General features: G+C 43.3%; 1 protein-coding gene across 1 annotated transcript in view; it reads left to right on the forward strand.

The window, feature by feature from the left end:
* The first annotated feature begins 19591 nt into the window (after positions 1–19591).
* The window catches only part of LOC124805560 (4-coumarate--CoA ligase 5-like), an 81206-nt gene continuing 77782 nt past the window's right edge, over positions 19592–23015 (forward strand). The window contains exon 1 of the mRNA XM_047266127.1: positions 19592–19738. Within this exon, the coding sequence (XP_047122083.1) occupies positions 19592–19738 (147 nt within the window). The remainder of the gene's footprint in view (positions 19739–23015) is intronic.

Genomic DNA, 23015 nt, shown 5'->3' on the forward strand with positions numbered 1-23015 from the left:
GAGTAAATCGGAGAAAGACGAAAGTAATGAGAAGTAGTAGAAATGAGAACAGCGAGAAACTTAACATCAGGATTGATGGTCACGAAGTCAATAAAGTTAAGGAATTCTGCTACCTAGGCAGTAAAATAACCAATGACGGACGGAGCAAGGAGGACATCAAAAGCAGACTCGCTATGGCAAAAAAGACATTTCTGGCCAAGAGAAGTCTACTAATATCAAATACCGGCCTTAATTTGAGGAAGAAATTTCTGTGGATGTACGTCTGGAGTACAGCATTATGTGGTAGTGAAACATGGACTGTGGGAAAACCGGAACAGAAGAGAATCGAAGCATTTGAGGTGTGGTGCTATAGACGAATGTTGAAAATTAGGTGAACTGATAAGGTAAGGAATGAGGAGGTTCCACGCAGAATCGGAGAGGAAAGGAATATGTAGAAAAAACTGATAAGGAGAAGGGACAAGATGATAGGACATCTGCTAAGACATGAGGGAATGACTTCCATTGTACTAGAGGAAGCTGTAGAGGGCAAAAACTGTAGAGGAAGACAGAGATTGGAATACGTCAAGCAAATAATTGAGGACGTAGGTTGCAAGTGCTACTCTGAGATGAAGAGGTTAGCACAGGAAAGGAATTCGTGGCGGGCAGCATCAAACCATTCAGTAGACTGATGACAAAAAAAAAAAAAAAAAAAAAAAAAAATATGTGGGAAGGTGATCTGACTGTAAGACACACTTCCAAAAGAATGTAAAATTGTTGTACAATCTATGGAGATTCATGTACCACTTGTTAAATATGAACCGAATTGTGAACAACGAGAAAATGTACTGAAAAATCCGATTATCCTAATGTCTGTTAATGAACTTCAACCTGTAAAGTTGCAGGATTAAGTTGTCACAAGACTTTTGAGTTGAATATTAAAAATTTCCATAATCCTACAGAATTTGATATGTCTTATTTCATATTTGTTACATTTCAAACAAAACGTAAAAATACTCTGTTACATGAATCTTCATTATTCGATCACGTTAAGTTACAGCATTTATACCTGAAAATTGGAAGATACGAAATGTGGAATATTAATCCTCCAAATAATTTTCTGAAAGCTTACGGTGCATTTATCGATTTTAGACGAGTTATACTACTTAAAGCAGACACTGTCGTAACTCCATATAATTTAATAACGAACTATCTATGTGATTAACATGACTCGTAGAAAAAATATTGTTACAAGTAGGAAATAACTATGGAACTTTGTGCAAGTTTAACTGATAAAATTCCGAATGAGACACTTGCGTATATAGTACTGTACGGTAAAAAGAATTTGACATATGACGCACAGCACAGAATTTTAACTGAAAATTTTTAATAGATTATGACATAATTTTGAATTTTTAAAATCGGTTGAAAAATAAACAAAAATCGATATCTCAAAACTGCCTTCAGGCGAGAGCTGTTGTGTAACTCCTATCTGCATGAAACCTCGCGGCTGACTCACTGAGATAAAACTCAATGGTCGCAGCTGGAGCAGTCTTCTCGTTATCAAACTGCAGCTTCTTATTCTAATCTTAGTCTCTCACACGAATATGAACCTACCTCTCACTCATGTGTCATTTCTTTACTGAATAACAGATGGCTCTGATGTAAGTTCTACTGACTTTAAGATGTGAACATACTTCGTTTCAAACGTAACTAACAATAATATCTGCGTTGTCATTGATACTTTCATATTGTTTAGGATTCGTCTCATCAAATAAATGTAATATTGTGAAGAAAATAATTTAGTTTATTTCAAGTGTAAATTAAACAAGTGAAACTGAGTAAATTAGAGTCAACTTTGTTTCTCGAACATCAACTTTATATACAAACTGTCAACCTTCACTTTCTGTCAAACTGTGCATCAGTACGTCGATTGAAGGACTGTGTTCATAGTTCTGATGAAATCTTTAAGTACGACAAATGTGGGAAGAGGTAGCCATTTGACGTAGCATTTTCTATCCTCACCTGTGTACTTAAAACGTATCGAAGAAAATGAAGCGGTTCAGTTAATTCTGAAGTTTGTCTTCGTGAAACGTCGTGTAAATAGAGTCAGAGACCCGAGTGGAAAGTGTTCGACCAAAACGTTTTACTGTTTTTGTTTTTTAAATCTTACGTCTGATAAAGAAGAAAGAATTAGGAAAATTTTCGGTAAGGAATAGAACATATAAAAACCATTTTCATTTATTTTCTTACGTTTACCTTTTTCGTAGAAGAGATAATTTTTATAGTAAGAGAATGTAGTAAGAACAATATTCATTCCTCTTAATTTTCTATGTATTTTATTATAAAATATACGCTTTTAATGAAAATTAATGGGTTAGATTTGAAATTTGGACGACAGTAGAATCATTCAGCAGGTCCCGAGAAATTTTTTAAAGAAAACGAGTGAGTGAGTGAAACGAACAAATGAGCTTTCTTTAAAAATTATGCTAGAAGCCGCTGATGATTCTACTCACATTTACTTCCAGTCGGATAACTATTTTCTCCTGGATTTGTTTGATGTCTCTGTTTTGTCTGCAAATTCTTTGCAGTTGCGTTTTTAGTAACCAGTTTCTGTTCTATTTCGTTTCTATTTGCCGTTCTGTCTTAATTCAAATCATTGTTGAATGCCTGTAGATTTTTGGCATTATTCTACAGTTTTTAATTTTATCACATCATATTTTTCAGTTTGAGCATGTAATTTTTATATAATCATAGGCTTCCACAGCCGTTGTCGCAGTCATAAATTCTTCTGGGTATGTAACCACTCGTGAAATTGTGTAAAACAATCCGACGTTACGGGCAATACTGCAGATGGCGTTCCTCGTGGTGTTTTGCTATCTTCTGGTGAGAAAACGTTTGGTTCTTATGTACTGGGTATTGAGAATGACGAAAAGTAATGTTAGACGTCCTTTATTGCTGTTTGTGTTATTTCTTTCCACTGGTGGAAACAGATGTTCTTGGTTGCTGTTTGCTGGCCGCTTTGGGCGAGTGGTTCTAGGCGCTTCAGTCTGGAGCCACGCTACTGCTACTGCTACGGCTACGGTCTCAGGTTCGAATCCTGCCTCGGGCATGGATGTGTGTGATGTCCTTAGGTTTAAGTAGTTCTAAGTCTAGGGGACTGATGACCTCAGATGTTAAGTAGTGCTTCCAGCAATTTGAACCATATTTGGTTGCTGTTTGCTTAATTGCTTGGCACTGGTAGAAATAGACGAATGGGAAAACGGGCGGCTGCTGTGACGGAGCGCTGTTTACTTACTGCCCTGTGCCGGGTGCGGTGTGCCAGTAGAACTCTGTGTACCTGTAGCCGCTATGGTGTGTCTCGCATCTGTGTGTGTTGTGTTACTAGACCGGCAATATCGTATTCACTATTATTGATGTCGCTGAAGCAGCGGTTTAGAACTACAATATGGCAGCGAGCGCAATGGATGTATAAGCAGCTGTTTATGTACGGATAAAACAGTCGTAACGAATAGAAATAAGCTGATACGACTACGTTGCTCTTAGAGTTCTGACACAATGGTCAATGCATGAGTCGTGTTTGGCTGTAATTTTTCGTACAACAGACGGAGGATACAAGGTTCAAAAATGGTTCAAATGGCTCTGAGCACTTTGGGACTTAACATCTAAGGTCATCAGTCCCCTAGAACTTAGCACGACTTAAACCTAACTAACCTAAGGACATCACACACATCCACGCCCGAGGCAGGATTCGAACCTGCGACCGTAGCGGTCGCGTGGTTCCAGACTGAAGAGCCTAGAACCGCTTGGTCACAGCGGCCGGCCAGGATACTTGGAAAAGAACAAAGCTTAACTAGAAACATCTAACGTATTTTTTATTTTTTACTTCTAACATTCTGCGTGGTGTCTGTTCTAAGTCGTGTCTCCCTACCACTTTCGCGCAACGACGCTCTGAGTGTGTTTTTCAGGGAATTGACTAGTTTGAACCTGGGACCTGTTGCTGGTAAGGAGACGCCAGACCACACATGAAATGTAGAGTTCAGAACAGTTCAGTGAGACTAGCGATGATATAATCAAATACTTAATGATTTCAGCGTCAGGATTTATTCGGAGCTATGTGACATACTGCCGGATTTGCTTATCATGTCAGGGTTTTCATGGAAGGTGTTGAATTTGCCTGACACCTTACATACTGTATGGAAGCCTAAATAATTACATTACAGTTTGTCACATCCGAAATACCGGCAGTATTTAAATAGTTTGTGTATATTTAAGGGGTTTAATGATTAGCATTAACAGACGTAGCTTTTAACCAGTTTTGATCAACTTTGGATTTTCTTCAAATAGTATGCTCGTTATGAAAGTGCTTCTGTAAGTAAAACATGCTACTTATCGTTGATAAGAAGTATCTTTATTCATTTGTGTTTTCTTACGCAAACTATAGTCTGCTTTAAGTGTGCATATACACTCCTGGAAATGGAAAAAAGAACACATTGACACCGGTGTGTCAGATCCACCATACTTGCTCCGGACACTGCGAGAGGGCTGTACAAGCAATGATCACACGCACGGCACAGCGGACACACCAGGAACCGCGGTGTTGGCCGTCGAATGGCGCTAGCTGCGCAGCATTTGTGCACCGCCGCCGTCAGTGTCAGCCAGTTTGCCGTGGCATACGGAGCTCCATCGCAGTCTTTAACACTGGTAGCATGCCGCGACAGCGTGGACGTGAACCGTAAGCGAGGGCGTATAGTGGGCATGCGGGAGGCCGGGTGGACGTACCGCCGAATTGCTCAACACGTGTGGCGTGAGGTCTCCACAGTACATCGATGTTGTCGCCAGTGGTCGGCGGAAGGTGCACGTGCTTGTCGACCTGGGACCGGACCGCAGCGACGCACGCATGCACACCAAGACCGTAGGATCCTACGCAGTGCCGTAGGGGACCGCACCGCCACTTCCCAGCAAATTAGGGACACTGTTGCTCCTGGGGTATCGGCGAGGACCATTCGCAACCGTCTCCATGAAGCTGGGCTACGGTCCCGCACACCGTTAGGCCGTCTTCCGCTCACGCCCCAACATCGTGCAGCCCACCTCCAGTGGTGTCGCGACAGGCGTGAATGGAGGGACGAATGGAGACGTGTCGTCTTCAGCGATGAGAGTCGCTTCTGCCTTGGTACCAATGACGGTCGTATGCGTATTTGGCGCCGTGCAGGTGAGCGCCACAATCAGGACTGCATACGACCGAGGCACACAGGGCCAACACCCGGCATCATGGTGTGGGGAGCGATCTCCTACACTGGCCGTACACCACTGGTGATCGTCGAGGGGACACTGAATAGTGCACGGTACATCCAAACCGTCATCGAACCCATCGTTCTACCATTCCTAGACCGGCAAGGGAACTTGCTGTTCCAACAGGACAATGCACGTCCGCATGTATCCCGTGCCACCCAACGTGCTCTGGAAGGTGTAAGTCAACTACCCTGGCCAGCAAGATCTCCGGATCTGTCCCCCATTGAGCATGTTTGGGACTGGATGAAGCGTCGTCTCACGCGGTCTGCACGTCCAGCACGAACGCTGGTCCAACTGAGGCGCCAGGTGGAAATGGCATGGCAAGCCGTTCCACAGGACTACATCCAGCATCTCTACGATCGTCTCCATGGGAGAATAGCAGCCTGCATTGCTGCGAAAGGTGGATATACACTGTACTAGTGCCGACATTGTGCATGCTCTTTTGCCTGTGTCTATGTGCCTGTGGTTCTGTCAGTGTGATCATGTGATGTATCTGACCCCAGGAATGTGTCAATAAAGTTTCCCCTTCCTGGGACAATGAATTCACGGTGTTCTTATTTCAATTTCCAGGAGTGTATGTTACTTGATACTCTTCTCATAACACGACTCTACACTGTATGTCTTAACTCAACTCATACGCAAATATTTGATCAACTGCAGAAATTCTTTAAATCGCTTCGTAAAGCTTACAAGGCTATTTCGTTTCAGAAAATCGTGTTAGTACCACACACAAGCTTCTTGACGCCGCCATCTTACCTCACCAAACAGGCTTCAGTATAAGTTTCGTCTTTGCCAGTGTAGTAATGTATGTCTGTGATTGTTTCGCGTGAGCCCTGGCAGCCAAGACGCCGGAAGTCTGTACCTGTCCACTCCATTCACGTTGGCGGGTGCCTCGACTATTTCTTTCGCCTCTCCAGTGTTCCTCCTGAAGGTAAGACGCTGTTCCGCCAGTACGCAGGCTCCTCGGAATTCTATCTATTTATCTCATTTACCCTGTTTCCTGCCACCTCTGAGTCGGTTGTCTTACTCGGATATATCTCTGTTGTTCTAATTTCCTTGTGCTGATCGCTCGCGCGTCTCGCCTACTTACGCGAGTCCACATTCACGCCCGATTCCGTAAACTCACAGCAGCATGTAGCTTGTCAACTGCACCTTTCGTTAAGCCAAGAACATCTTCTGTTCTGTTGCTGCTTCGAAACATCGGCTTGATACCTGCCCGGCAGAGAATTTTGTCAACAAGTTTAGTGACCACTTGAACATATACTAGTAGGTCGACGTTTTACGCTTACTCCTACACTTCCCTACTTCGTTCATCCTTCGCCATAGTTTTATCTATCATCATCATGCCATAACCATTGGCCCCAAAAATGGACCTGAGGTCTTGTAGTTCAGCCTTCATATGTCCCTCATCGCTAATCCTGTGGGCCCTCTTGGTTAAAACGTCAAGCCGGCCTGTGTGGCTGAGCGGTTCCAGGCGCTAGAGTCTGGAACCGCGTGACCGCTACCGTCGCATGTTCGAATCCTGCCTCGGGCATGGATGTGTGTGATGTCCTTAGTTAGGTTTAAGTAGTTCTTAGTTCTAGGGGACTGAAAACCTCAGATATTAAGTCCTATAGTGCTCAGAGCCATTTGGACCATTTTTAAAATGTGCAGGGCAGATTTCTTCTGTATGGGGCGACAATGAGAGATGGCATGTAGGTTTCTATTCGTGCTAGTGGTTTTCTCTATACTTTGTGGCCAAGTTTGTCATCAGGCTTTCGGTAAACTTCCACGTCTATCTCCATAGAAAATTGGATTTCGCTGTGCTGATGATTGAAGTGTTAGTGGAAGTTCTCTAGCTCTTCTATCCTACGCAACAAGATAACGAAGGTGCCATGCAAATGTCGGAGCCAGCATTCAGGGCGTAATGATGCAGACTGGAGTGCTGGTTCTTCAAGTGCTTCCATGAGGATACCTGCTAAAATAGACAAGAGAGGGGAAGCCATAGCTAAGCCCCTGCCTGTTCACAGAATTTCCCTTTCCACCCGCAATAAGTCGTAGAATATCCAGATTGACAATTCTGTCAAATACCCAGAAAATTTTTATTGATCTAAGTTTTAGTTTATCCTTCACTTTATAGCGGAGTGTTCGCTGTTTTGAAACTTACTGTGTGCCACACTAGATCTTAAAACTGGAACCTTGTCTTCAATGCTCTTTACCGGCTAAGCTTCGCCGATCAGTTTTTTTCCTTCTCTTCTCTTGTAGGTCTTTCTGCTTATCTCTCTCCTTCCACGCTTTTACTATACGAGAGCTACTCTGGCTTGTTCGAAGTGTGTGATGCCATGTTCTCCAGGAGGCTTTAAATTATTATCGTCACATCAGATTTATGTTAGAGCTTAACAGGCTATCAATGATATCCTGTATTACGAGTAAGTAATTAATTTTGACTATAACTTGATTCGTGAGTTAACATGTGTTGCAAAGGCAGACGAGAGTAGCCAAATAAACGGCAGCGATATCCCAGTATAGAAGTATTGTCCATAATTTTTGACAGTCGTCATTACAACTAATTCTGAAGTTAGTCATTTTCGGCAAGGTGGGGCTTTTCGTTCTATGGGAGTCTTTGTGCTGCATTTGGAAGGTCCTTCGCTCCTGGGTACTCCAGAGAGGCGCCAGAAAGTACATCTGGTAGTTAAAAGAAGCCAGTGAGTGGCAGTTTAACATGACACAGCAGCCTGCCCACATTTGAGCTGATGAGCACAGATAGGTAGGCAGTGAAAAGTAGCACCTGAAACTAGGCCTGTCACGTCATGACGACAAACGCTTCATATGGAAGAACGGAGCCGGGATCTTTCCATTTTCACACTATTCGCTCGAGACTGATTCCGGGTGTGAATGATTGTACACCATGTCAGCGTACTATTCGCTGTATCTACGCGTGCAAATTTTTAAAAAGTATTGTGCACTCGTTCTCTCTCTCTCTCTCTCTCTCTCTCTCTCTCTCTCTCTCTCTCTCTGTGTGTGTGTGTGTGTGTGTGTGTGTGTGTGTGTGTGTTTCTTCCTCGCCGGCCGGAGTGGCCGAGCGGTTCTAGGCGCTACAGTCTGGAACCGCGCAACCGCTACGGTCGCAGGTTCGAATCCTGCCTCGGGCATGGATGTGTGTGATGTCCTTAGGTTAGTTAGGTTTAAGTAGTTCTAAGTTCTAGGGGACTGATGACCTCAGAAGTTAAGTCCCATAGTGCTCAGAGCCATTTGAACCATTTTTCTTGTTCACCTGATACTGACAGTCCATCAAGCTTCCTATGTACTGTGTATATAGAACACAATCAAAAAAGAAAATGATGAAAAGTATAAATATTGTACATGGTTAAATGGGAAACATATTCTTTACGAGAAAGGAAATGTATATGGAAATAAATCTAGAATGATCTGTGTGGATTGAACCCGTGATCTAGAGGTAGCGTCTTTGATTAGTAATCAGCGTCATTGGTGATGGGTTCGATCCCAGCCACTGTTTACGTTTCGAATAAAAATCATGAGTAGTGGCGACCGAAGACTTCTAGCATAAGAAACCACCCTCGCTCTGACAACGGCCTTGTCAGAGAGGACGGAGACGTGAACAGAGGGCCAGGCCACTATCTTGCTCTTCGTCTGGGAAACTGCCTCTAAAAAGCTGGAGGAGTCAGCAATGACCAACGGCGTGGGGATGAAGAAGACAATGAGAACCACTGCATAAAGACACATAATGTCCATCCACAGGATATGGGGCCTGTAATTGAAAAAGTGTCATGATGATCTCTTCATAGCTAAAAGATACCGGACTAGTCTCCCTTTCTGCCGAAGTGAAGGTGATCGTGTGAAAGAGGGGATATAAACAAAGACGGGATAACATTCTGCGAAACGGGGCGTGGAATGTCAGAAGTCTGAACGTAATGGGAAACCTAGAAAATCTGAAAAGTGAAATGCAACGTCACAGTCTAGGCATAGTGGATTGTCAGTGAAGTGAAATAAAAAAAAATAAAAAATAAAAAAAGAGGCTACATTGCAGCAACCTGTTGTCCGTATTTGGTTGCGTGATGTTTCTGTTTCTTTAAATTTACAACTAATATTTGATTATATTGTGTACCCCGGTAGCTGAGTGGTCAGCGTGACAGAATGTTAATCGTAAGGGCCTGGGTTCAATTCCCGGCTGGGTCGGAGATTTTTTCCGCTTAGGGACTGGGTGTTGTGTTGTCCTAATCATCATCATTTCAAGTCGCCGACGTGACGTCAAATTGAAAGACTTGTACCCGGCGAACGGTCTACCCGACGGGAAGCCCTAGTCACACATTTACATTTGATTATATTGCGTTGGTCCTTGGCGACGTTGTCCGTTACTGATCGTTCAAGAACATGAATCAGCAGCCCCATCGCCATAGCGGTTACGCAGTATCAGCCGCGGGTGGATTTCTCCATCCAGGTTCCCAGGCGTATAATTTGGTTAATTATTTAGGTTCCAAATACTTCTTAAAATTATTAGTTCTATGTACAAGATGCTGCTCAGGCGTTTCGCTGGGAAAATTCGTAAGCTACATTACACCTTTTTGTCCCCTATTATATCAACGAAGGCGTGTTACAGACTGTTCGTTGTAGCAATATTTCAGATCGCTTGCAACAGGATACAGTGTATGTACACGTGTTTATTCGAAAATTGATTGACTTTTTGTGGACTCAAACGAAAAATCACAAAAATATATTGGAAAACTGTTAGTACTAGCCACGAAAAATCTCCGCGTGATGGGATTGGTGGCACAACCAAGCGACTGGCTACTCACGCAAGCCTATAAAGGTTACCAACAAATCAAACACTGACGCCGAAAGATCTGTTCTACTTTTACGACCAGTACCAATTACAACTTATGTTCCAAAACAAGAAAGCGAAGAAAATAAAAGTTTCAAGAATTAAGATGGTGAGAAATCAGCACGTTTGCCGGTATGAGAGAACATCGTCAATTTATACCACTTCTACATCTACATCTACATGTATACTCCGGAAGCCACCCAACGGTGTGTGGCGGAGGGCACCTTATGTGCCACTGCCATCACCTCTCTTTCCTGTTCCAGTCGCGTATGGTTCGCGGGAAGACCGACTGCCGGAAAGCCTCCGTGCGTGCTCGAATCTCTCCAATTTTACATTCGTGATCTTCTCGGGAGGTATAAGTAGGGGGAAGCAATATATTCGATACCTCGTCCACAAACACACCCTCTCGAAACCTGGACAGCAAGCTACACCACGATGCAGAGCGCCTCTCTTGCAGAGTCTGCCACTTGAGTTTGCTAAACATCTCCGTAACGCTATCACAGTTACCAAATAACCCTGTGACGAAACGTGCCGCTCTTCTTTGGATCTTCTCTATCTCCTCTGTCAACCCGACCTGGTATGGATCCCACACTGATGAGCAATATTCAAGTATAGGTCGAACGAGTGTTTTGTAAGCCACCTCCATTGTTGATGGACTACATTTTCTAAGGACTCTCCCAATGAATCTCAACCTGGTACCCGCCTTACCAACAATTAATTTTGTATGATCATTCCACTTCAAATCGTTCCGCACGCATACTCCCAGATATTTTACGGAAGTAACTGCTACCAGTGTTTGTTCCGCTATCATATAATCTTTCAATGTATTCGCAATACATTACATTTGTCTATGTTAAGGGACAGTTGCCACTCCCTGCACCGAGTGCCTATCCGCTGCAGATCTTCCTGCATTTCGCTGCAATTTTCTAATGCTGCAACTTCTCTGCATACTACGGCATCACCCGCGAAAAGCCGCATGGAACTTCCGACACTATCTACTAGGTCTACTGGGTCTGTTTGTATCAGCAAAGTTTCCAATGGTACAACAACTTTTGTCGTTGAAGTATCTAGCGCAGCCATGCTAAATCTGAAATTGACGGAGTTGTTACCTGGTCCTTAAGTCGCCTGTATGTATGATAATTAATAGTCAATTGGCAACATTATTCACATATCAACGGGACAAAATGATACTCTGATAAAATTTATGTATCGTCAACGCCCTGCTCATTCACTTTATTGGTCCAAAAGACAGGATACTTCTTGGGTACCGGAACACCACCTCATCTCCTCCCACCGTTTTCCTTCTATACCATCATCTGGCCGACATTTCAAGAAAATGAACTGAAGAAAGTGACTCAAATATTTCGAAAAAAATTTAACTGCTATGTTGAGAAGTTTAAAATCAAAATTGATATTACTTTTTGCTTGCCACGTATGTGAGATAATCCTACAGATTTGGAAAACGGCTTTCTAAGCAGACAGGTACCACCACAAGGTTTTGAAATGTATATTAGGAAATAAAATTACAGGCTTTGAAACCTGGTTGAAGAAACCCGCTCATGGCTCATATTGCTTCACCCCTATGGCGATGAGGTTGTGGTTCATGTCCCTGAACGGGTAGTGACAATATCACCATGGACCAACACAATATAGTGCGACACTACTTATCAGTTTAAAAATAGATACCACATGTAATGAAACACAGACAGCAGGTTGCTGCAATGTAGTTTGTGGCAGTGATACTTTCCCTCAAATTTGTCCGTCATTTTCAGATACTGTTACCATACATTAGAAAATCAAAAATGATTTTCTGGATATCTGAAAACATGCTCTTTCCAACTACGATTAGTTTGAAATCAGTTATGGAAAACCAATTTTCTAAAAGCAAATTGGATGTGATCTATTTTTGTAATTTTTGCGGAAATCAGGATTGAACTGATTTTATGGAAATTTGGAAAGCAGTACGTGAATTATATTTTGTACTAGGAAACCTTACATTACTAAGTTGTGTGCGAAGTGTCATGTTTATCATGCCTTTAATCAACGAGACATAAGAAACCAAAGTTAAAAATTTATTCGCGATGCGATTTTTTCGGCTGCTTTGCCTCAATTTATGTAGCTTTCTTAGTCAATGTTGGAAATGAAACCACTATTCTGTGGGGGCTGAAAATATTGTTTCGAATGAGAATGGTCTTGCAGATTTAATATAAAACGGTATTTGTAAAAGAAGTGTCACATATACACTGTTTTCACTGTCTCACAAAAATCATCTACGTCTACAACTACATCTGTATCTAAAGAGATACTGTACAGATCACACTTGAGTGCTTGGTAGAGGGTTCATCGAACCACTTTCAGAGTAATTGTAAGTTATTCCAATCTCGAACACCTGTACCTTACCGTGCGAGCTCTGATTTCCGTTATGTTATAACACTACTGGCCATTAAAATTGCTACGCCAAGAAGAAATGCAGATGATAAACGGGTATTCATTGGACAAATATATTATGCTAGAACTGACATGTGATTACATTTTCACGCAATTTGGATGCATAGATCCTGAGAAATCAGTACCCAGAACAACCACCTCTGGCCGTGATAGGCTACAATCCGACCTTTATCAAAGTCGGAAACGTGATGGTACGCATTTTCCTCCTTGCACGAGACATCACAACAACGTTTCACCAGGCAGTTTGTGTAAGAGAAATCGATTGGAAACTTCCCTCGTGTTAGCACGTTGTAGGTGTCACCACCGGCGCCAACCTTGTGTGAATGCTCTGAAAAGCTAATCATTTGCATATCACAGCATCTTCTTCCTGTCGGTTAAATTTCGCGTCTGTAGCACGTCATTTTCGTAGTGTACCAGTTTTAGTGGCCAGTAGTGTAATACGATCGTTTCTCCCTAAGTTGGTCGGCGTTAACAAAATATTTTCGGATGCGAAGGGGGAAGTTGGTGATTTAAATTTCGTGAGAAGAGTCTGCCGTAACGAAAAGAGGTTTTTTTTAATGATGTCCACCCCAAGTCTTGTATCATGTCAGTGACACTCTCTCCCTATTTCACGATAATACAAAACGTGTCGCTCTTCTTTGAACTTTCTCGATGTAATCCGTTAACTCTATCTCGTAAGGATCCCAGATCGCATAGCAGTACTCCAAAAGAGGACGAACAAGCATAGTGGAGGGAGTCTCTTTAGTTGCTCTGTTATATTTTCAAAGAGTTCTGCCAATAAAAAGGAGTCTTTGGTTTGCCTTCCTCACATTTTCTATACGTTCTTTCCAGTTTAAGTTATTCATAATTGCAATTCCTTATTTAGTTAAATTTACGGCCTTTAGATTTGACTGATTTTTCGTGTAGCCACAGTTTAACGGATTCCTTTCTTGCACTACGTGGATGACCTCATACTTTTTATGTTTTCGGCGAATGTGTAGATTTCTGGAAAATACACACATGAAAAAAAGTTTTATATCACCTCGGTTCCGAGAGTTCCGGAACCTGTACAGGAAACTGGAATAGAGATCGACATAAACCTCATTTCCGCCCCCTTTATTGCTCATGAAAACCACACATTGAATATTGTACCACCACACAGCGAGATCTTCAGAGGTGGGCTCCAGATTGCTGTACACACCGGTACCTCTAATACCTAGCAGCACGTCTTCTTGCATTATGCATGCCTGTATTCATCGTGGCATACTATCCACAAGTTCATCAAGGCACTGTTGGTCCACATTGTCCCACACCTCTACGGCGATTCAGCACAGATCCCTCAGAGTGGTTGGTGAGTCACGTCGTCCATAAGCCGCCCTTTTCAATTTATTCCAGACATGCTCATCTTCATCTCTGGAGAACATGCTGACCACTCTAGTCGAGCGATGTCGTTATCCTGAAGGAAGTCATTCACAAGATGTGCACGATGGGGGCACGAGCTGTCGTCCGTGAAGACGAATGCCTCGCCAATATGCTTCCGATATGGCTGCACTGTCGGTCGGAGGATAGCACTCACTTATCGTGCAGTCGTTACGGCGCCATCCATGACCACCAGCGGCGTACGCCAGCCCCACAGAATGCCACCCCAAAACAGCAGGGAACCTTCACCTTGCTGTACTCGCTGGACAGTATGTCTAAGGCGTACAGCCCTACCGGGTTGCCTGGTTGAAGGCATATGGGACACACATCGGTGAACAGAACGTGATGCCAATCCTGAGTGGTCCATTCGGCATGCTGTTGGACCCATCTGTACCGGCCTGCATGATGTCATGGTTGCAAAGATGAACCTCACCATGGACGTCGTGGGTGAAGTTGCGCATTATGCAGCCTATTGCGCACAGTTTGAGTCGTAACACGACGACCTGTGGCTGCACGAAAAGCATTATTCAACATGGTGGCGTTGCTGTCAGGGTTCCTTCGAGCCATAATCCGTAGGTAGCGGTCATCCACTGCAGTAGTATCCCTTGAGCAGTTTGAGCGAGGCATGTTATCGACAGTTTCTGTGTCTCTGTATCTCCTCCATGCCCGAACAACATCGCTTTGGTTCACTTCGAGACGCCTGGACACTTCCCTTGTTGAGATGCCTTCCTAGCACAAAGTAGCAATGCGGACGCGATCGAACAGCGGTATTGACCGTCTAGGCATGGTTGAACTGCAGACAAAACGAACCTTGTACCTCCTTCCTTGACTGGAACTGATCGGCTGTCGGACCCCCTCCGTCTAATACACGCTGCTCATGCATGGTTGTTTACATCTTTGGGCGGTTTTAGTGACATCTCTCAATAGTCAATGGGACTGTGTTTGTGATACAATATCCACAGTCAACGTCTATCTTCAGGAGTTCTGAGAACCAGGATGATCCAAAACTTTTTTTTGATGTGTGTAGCAGGTGAATGAAATTTTGTATTCCACATCCTTTTGCTACGAAGCTATTGCGTATTAAATTTCATGTAACCCATGCGTTTACTCAACGAGATACAAGTATCCAAAAATAACGTTTTCTTTGGGCCGCGATTTTTGCGCCAAAATTCGATTGAAATTATCTGGCATTGGTAGCCCGCGTTGGATGATGAAATACAATTTGTTTTCCGCTTCAGATCCTGGTCTTTCTAATGAGCGCAGATTGGAGAGTTTTATAGAATATAGGTTTTTGCAAAGTCAAGTAGAAAATACTGAATTTATTACTTTTTTACAAATCTTCAAATCTGCACTTAATTTAGTCAGTATTGGAAAGAGGGGCATAAATGAAACTTAATATTTGAGAGCCTTGTTTTGTTAGGTTACTACTTGCCAAGATTCTCTTTCGTCGTACCTTTAGTTCCTGAAATATAAAAAGCCGAACTTCGATGTATTTTCTGGAAACTTTCCCGACGGTTTCCTAGCTGAATATCGCTGTTAAAAATCTTCTCCTTATTATTATTATTATTAATGGAACGCATAAATCTTTACAAGATAGCTAAATTTCATTTCTTTTAACATAATTTTGTCCGAGATATAATAGCTCAAAGAAGCCGGATATTCACGGTCACTTTGCGTCACGTCACGCGTGGAATAAAATAAATGACTGTGTCTCGGCCAGTATTGTTTCGACGAACGTAAAACCTTACCAACGTTCATTGGGGACATGTGCGAATGTTCACATAAAATTTTAACGAATACTGAAGTGGCTGAGCAAGGAGGCCATGGTGAGATGACGTGGAATGACTGCTTTGCTAACAGCACGACATAGCCTTCAGCGCCTCTCCTTGTCTCGTGACCATATCGACTGGACCCTAGACGACTGGAAAACCATGATGTGGTCAGATGAGTCCCGATTTCGGTCGATAAGAAGTGATAGTAGGTTTCGAGTCTGGCGCAGAACTGACGAGACAATGGATCAAGTTGTCAACAAGGTACTATTAAAGCTGGTGGTTGCTTCATAATGGTGTGGATTGTGTTTACGTTGAATAGACTGGATTCTATGGTCCAACTCAACCGATCATTGACTGGAAATAGTTATGTTCAGCTACTTGGAGACCATCTGCGGCCATTCATGGAGTTCATCTTCCGAACGATGATGTCACGTCACTTGGCCACAGTTGTTCGCGATTGATTTGAAGAATATTCAGGACAGTTTGCATGAATGACGTGGCCACCCAGATCATCCGACACAAATCCCATCGAACCTTTATGGAACATAATCTAGAGGTCAGTTTGTGGACAAAATCCTGCACTGGCAACACTTTTGCAGCTGTGGATAGTTACAGAGGCAGCTCGGCTAAATATTTCCACAGGGGACTCCCAACGACTTGAGTCCATGTGACGACGAGTTGTTGCATTACGCTGGGCAAAAAAACATACAACATAATATTGGGAGGTATTCCACGACTTTTCTCACTTCAATGTAGGTGCGAGGAAGGTAATTCTGAAGTAACCTCGGGTAACAAAAGGAATACTGCAACTGATCGACGAAATTAGGAAGAACGAATATGTCCAGGAAAAGACAGAAATACAGCAATATAATTCACATAGGAATGAAATAAATAGGAAGTGAAGGGAAGCCAAGGCCACATGGCTGCAGGAAAAACACGAAAAAAACGAAAAAGAAGTGACCTTCCGAAGGACTGACGCAGCATATAGAAAAGTCAAAGCCACCTTCGGTGAAATTAAAAGAAAGGTTGGTAACATTCAGAGTGCAATGGGAATTCCACTGTTAAATACAGATGAAGAGCAGAATACGTGGAAGCAGTACACTGAAGGATTCTGTGAGGTGATGGACTTGTCTGAGGACTTGATACAAGAAGAAACTGTGTTCCAGTACTAGAAATTGAATTTAAAAGAGCTCTGGAAGACTTGTGATCAAATCAAGCAGAAGTAATAAATAACATTCCATCGGAATTTCTAAAATCACTGGGAAAAATGATAAAAAGGATTATTCACGTTGATGTATATAATCGTGTGAGTGGAGATGTACCATAAGACTTTCGGAAAATGTCTCCACATTGTGCCGAAGATATCAAGTTCAGATAGGTGAGTAAACTGTCACACAATCACTTTTGCACTTATCTCCTGTTTTAGAATGTTGACGGAGTTCAGTGTTGTATGATTTATATAACACTGCCTTTGAAAATGACATGAAAGAATACCGAAACCCGTAAGGTGATTTTGGGAATTATAGAAAACTGTGATCAAGACGTCCGAAAGTTATTAAATTGCATCCAAATGGTCAGTTTATCTCACAACGTTTTCATGCAAATTGCAGCTATCGCACAATGAGCTTAACATCTCATGCATCCATATTGCTGTTAGAATAATGTACGAAGAGTGGAAAAGAAAATTAAGGTTTTTTTATATGATTATTTGTTTGACATTAGGAAAGGTAAAAGCCCCAGAGAGGCAGATCTGATTTTGTGGTCGATAACGGAAGAAAGATAGAAGTAAAACCAAGATATAGGAAAAGACGAGGGTATACAATACGTACAAGAACCAAGAGGGAACAGTAAGGTTGGAATACCAAGAACTAAGTGAGCCTAGTGTTCTATCTATACATCGCAGAAGCAATGACGGAAATTAAAGGAAGGTTCAAGAGTAGGATTAAAGTTCAAGGGAAAGGAGTCAGTGATAAGATTCGTTGACGAGATTGGTATCTTCTGTGGATTTGAAGACGAATTACAGCTTCTGTTGATTGGAATAAACAGTGCATGAGTATAGGATATGGATTGAGGGTAAAGTGGAAAAAGGCAAGAGTGATGAGAAGTAGCAGAAATGAGAACAGCGAGAAGCGTAACATCAAATTGGTGGTCACTATGTAGACGAAGTTGAGGAATTCTGCTACTCTGGAAGCAAAATAACCCATGAAGAAAGCAAGCAGGACAGGAAAAGCACACTCCCACAGCCAAAGAGCGTGTTCCTGGTGAAGAGAAGTCTACTAGTGTCAAACTTATGCCTTAATTTGGAGAAGAAATTTCTGAGAATGTACGTTTGGAGCACAGCAGTACATAGTAGTGGATCATGGACTTTGGGAAAAGCAGAACAGAAGAGAATCAAAGCGTTCGAGGTGTGGAGCTACAGGAATTTCGTTCTCTCTGTTTCCTTCTAACTCCGCACATGTTCAGCCAAGATGCTGAGAACTAGAAACTGTTACATTGAATCTCAGGGCTCGAATTTTTTTATCTCTGGGAGATTATTTTAGCCGAGTGAATCCATGAAATTTCTTCGTGACAAGTTAATTCATCTGAATAACACTAGAGACGTAGGAATTTGAAAATGACTGACAAGATGAGGGTGTTCGCCGCAGGATCGGTGGAGAACGGAACATATGGAAAATACTGTAATGTGGAAGGGGTAGGATGACACGACATTTGTCAAGATATCAGGAATTAACCTCCTTCATCCTAGAGGGAACTGTAGAGTGTGAAAGCAGTAGGGGAAGGCAGAGACTGGAATACATCCAGCAGATAACTGAGAAAATAGAGCGAAAGTACGACTCTGAAGTGAGCAAGGTGGTGCAGGAGAGGAGCTAATGGCGCATCAACATTGATGACTGAAAAAAAAGTGGACCCCTCTGCAAAGTTGGCTATTTCCTTCATTTTCTTCGAAATCCGATGTTTAAAATCACCCCCCCCCCCCCTCCCCCTCCCACCGCAAGGCTGTGTCTCACTGGGACCCAAGTTTCCGTGGCTGGTAAAACAAGTCTCTCCACCAAATTGTCGTATTTAGGTGGCACCTCAAGATAGTTTAACAGAGTGCCCCGGGCACCAGAAGGCCAATATAAGATTGACGGTTAGTCGAAGAAATAATGTTCTTGTTGCTCTCTAGTTGCTAGAATCAGATTATCCGGGCCCGCATCTCGTGGTCGTGCGGTAGCGTTCTCGCTTCCCACGCCCGGGTTCCCGGGTTCGATTCCCGGCGGGGTCAGGGATTTTCTCTGCCTCGTGATGGCTGGGTGTTGTGTGACGTCCTTAGGTTAGTTACGTTTCAGTAGTTCTAAGTTCTAGGGGACTGATGACCATAGATGTTAAGTCCCATAGTGCTCAGAGCCATTCGAAGATCATCCGGAATTCCGAAAGGAACTTGAAATTAAGATTGAATCCGGACCAACAAGGCTAGACGCAGCCGCAAAGATATTCTGCCACATGTTACTACCATGTATTTTCCTCACCCTTGATTAGAAGTTTTATTTCTTCATTTTGTATGGTTTTTCTTCATTAACTGCCCGATAATATCTATTATCGAGGAAATTTTTTCACCTATTTCAGTTAAGGTCGAATCACATGTGTACTAACAGATGAGTTCGGTGCTTTAGGTAGGGTCAGGGCAGGGAGCAGTGTAGCGTGTACTTCTGTTCAAGCCACGCAGCCGGGAAACTTGTTTCACTTTTTTTCCACAGAAGCAAGCGTTACCCGTGACAGTGCAGAAATTCTGCCAGTGCGCTAGTCGACGTAAGCTCAGTTATCAGTGTAGGAGTTCACCGTTCGAGATAAGGCTACGATTGGTGAGACTTGCGTGAGCTCCGCGCTGCCCCGCCAGTAGTCCAGCATGGCGACGGCAGGGAGCGGCGCGGAGGACACCCAGTGTGTGCTGACCGGTCCGCCACTGACTGAGGCGGAGGTGGCGGGGGCGGAGGTGCCCCTGGCGGCCTACCTCGTCCAGAAGCTGACCGCCCACGGGGACCGCCTTCTGCAGGTCTGTGCATGGGTGCACATGTGTATCCGGTATTTACAATGCGTGTGTTACAGCAGATTGTTAGGTTTTTGGACAACATGGTTGTGGAGATGAAGCAGCGATTAGTATGATTAATCAATTATTCAAAAACAGTCTTAATCGCATTTATTATTATTATACCGCCAATCGGTAGGGTCATCTTCTGGGCGTTTACACCATTGGTCGACTGCTGGTGGTGTCACTCCTGTCTATATTACGGCAGGAAACTATATAGACAGAAGTGACACCACCAGCAGTCGACCAATGGTGTAAACGCCCATAAGATGACCCCTACGTAGGGTTGAAACCGGTTGGCGGTATAAAAATAATAAATGCGATTAAGACTGTTTTTGAATAATAGACTGCTAGGTGCTGTCCATCCCAACCCCTTCAGTGGGATGTGCGGTTAGTAGCTACGACCCTGAGCCTGACAAGCAGTCTGCTTAGGAAGAAACTGGTTAACAAGCCTGTAGGTCCTTGAAATCGTACAAGGTGACTGCTGCGCTCATTCCTGCAAAAGTCGACTTTCGCATCGCCTGGTGCGGCTAACCTTGTGCTCTGTCACTAACGACGTGGCGAAGTTGTAACGTACACTCCCCCCCCCCCCCCTCACCATCAATTTATCTTTTCTTAACCTATTTCGTCAACGACGGGCCTTTCTTCGCCGCAGTTGTATGAACCTGAACAAAAGTAATTTTTAATCCAATTTAATTTCCTTCTTTGAGACTCACATGATAATACTGAGTTCGAAGTCAATTGCAACAAGTGTACACATTATACTTTGTTTCCCGTGATACAGGGGCTTAACCAACACCTGCAAGGCCACAGCTTCAAGCCACAGCTTCAATCAGCTATTGGCCCTCTCTGTTTCCTTCTAACTCCGCACATGTTCAGACAAGATGCTGAGAACTAGAAAATGTTATATTGAATCTCACGGCTCGAACTGCGATGAATTTTTTTATCTCTGGGAGATTATTTTAGCCGAGTGTATTCATGGAATTTATTCGTGACAAGTTAATTCATCTGAATAACACTATAGACGTGGAAAGCCACTGTGCATACCTGTTGGGGTTTCAGTATCCTGTAGCATAGCAAAAGGTATAAGGGCGAATGTCTAGATCGTTTCCCAAAATAATGTGAGGATATTTGACTACTATACCCACGTCCAATTCGCTATTGTGCTCCATACATTCTGAGTTCCTCACAGATGAGACACGAAACCAAAAGCTTACTTCTTTTTATTCGTCATAACAAAGAATTATTTATTATTATTTTGTAAGTTACAAATAATTAAAGCGTAAGTGCAAACACTTCCATGATGTCTTCAAAACGCGGAAACAGTGATATTTCGTTTGCCCATTTTACATACCCTTTGTAAAGAAAACACGCTTGTTCATACCTCTAACTTAATTTATTAATGCATACTCTAAAGCAATAAAAAAACGACTCACCACAGTGGAATTTTCCGAATCAGACAGAAATCGAAGGATGTGATGTAAATGTAAGATAAACAAATTATTTCAGTTATATAAGCCAATCAAATTATTTCAGTTTAAGAAAAATCGTATTATTTATTCTTAAAGAAAGAGCTTCAAAAATTCAGTAAGTCAGTAACGGGTTGGTCCACCTCTGGCCCTCCTGCAACCAGTTATTCGGCTTGGTATTGGTTGACAGGGTCGTTGGACGTCCTCCTGAGGGGTACCGTGCCAAACCCTGTCCAACTGGTGCGTTATACCCGAACTGGTTGGAGGGTCCTGACCATAATGCTACAAACTTTGTCAGTTGGGGAGACATCCGACGACCTTGAAACATCCTGGCAGATTAAAACTGTGTGCCAGACCGAGACTCGAACTCGGTACCTTTGCCTTTCATAGGCAAGTGCTCTACCGACTGAGCTACCCCCGCACGACTGACGACCCGTCCTCACAGCTTCAATTCTGCTAATACCTCGCCTCCTACCTTCCAAATTTCACAGAAGCTTTTCTGCGAAGCCTGTAGAACTAGCACACATGGAAGGTAGGAGATGACGTACTGGTAGAATTGAAGCTGTGAGGATGGGGCATGAGTCGTGCTTGGGTAGCCCAGTCGGTAGAAGCAAAGGTCCCGAGTTTCGGTCTGGCACACAGTTTTAATCTGCCATGAAGTTTCATATCAACGCACAGTCCGCTGCAGAGTGAAAATCTCATTCTGGATCCGACGACCCTGTTGGCCAAGGTAGCGTTTGGCAAGCACGTAGACAAGGAAACTCTTGCCATGTGTGGGCGGGCATTATCTAGCTGAAATGTAAACTCAAGGTGGCTAGCCATGGAGGCCTACAAAACGGTGCGCAGAATTTCGTCGACTTGACGCTGTGCTGTAAGTGTACTGCGAATGACAACCATAGTTGTCCGGCTATGAAAACAAATGGCACCCCAGACCGTCACTCTCAGTTGTCGAGCCGTATGGTGGGAGACAGGTTAGTATCATGCCACTGTCTGGGGGTTCTCCAGACACGTTTCGGCTGAACCCTCATTGACTGGAGGATAATTGTCTTCAGTGATTAGCCCCGATGGCCAGGGAAGACGTGTCTGGAGACGCTCCAGACAACAGTGGTATACCAAACAGATTGTCGCCCGCCATAAGCCCGACGACCAGGACTGATGGTCTGGGGTACCTTTGCAGCATAACGGTACGTCGACGACATTGCCCTTCGTTGCAAGCCATCCTGGACTTACATTTCAGCAAAATAATGCCCACCGGCACATGTCACAAGTTTCTACTGCTTGTCTTCGTGGATACCTTCCTTGCCCAGAAAGGTCGCCGGATGTCTCGCCAATTGGCGCATTATGGTCGGAGCCCTCCAACCGGCTCGGGATAAGGACATAATTTGGCACGGTATCCCTCAAGGAGGACGTCCAACAACTCTGTCAATCAACGCCAAGCCGATTAACTGCTTGCATCAAGGCCAAGGTGGCTCAGATTGTGATTTATTTCTCTTGACTAAATCTTCCAATTTCTCTGAAATTGTAATGATTTGTTTGTTTATAAATGTACACCGTATCCACCGAGTTTGGTCCCATTCCGATAACTCCGTGGTGCGTCGCTTTTTGGTGTTAGAATGTGTCGATGTTTAAGGCACGATGACAAAAAATCAGCAAAGGATATAAAAACTAAAATATTTATGTTCACTACGGCACTGAAACTAAAAAAATTGTGGACATTACTTACGTGCTTTTCTGCAAGTCATCATAATGTAAATTCATAGGATTGGAAATCCGCG

Source organism: Schistocerca piceifrons, chromosome 7, assembly GCF_021461385.2.
Source record: "Schistocerca piceifrons isolate TAMUIC-IGC-003096 chromosome 7, iqSchPice1.1, whole genome shotgun sequence".
Lineage (NCBI taxonomy): Eukaryota > Metazoa > Arthropoda > Insecta > Orthoptera > Acrididae > Schistocerca > Schistocerca piceifrons.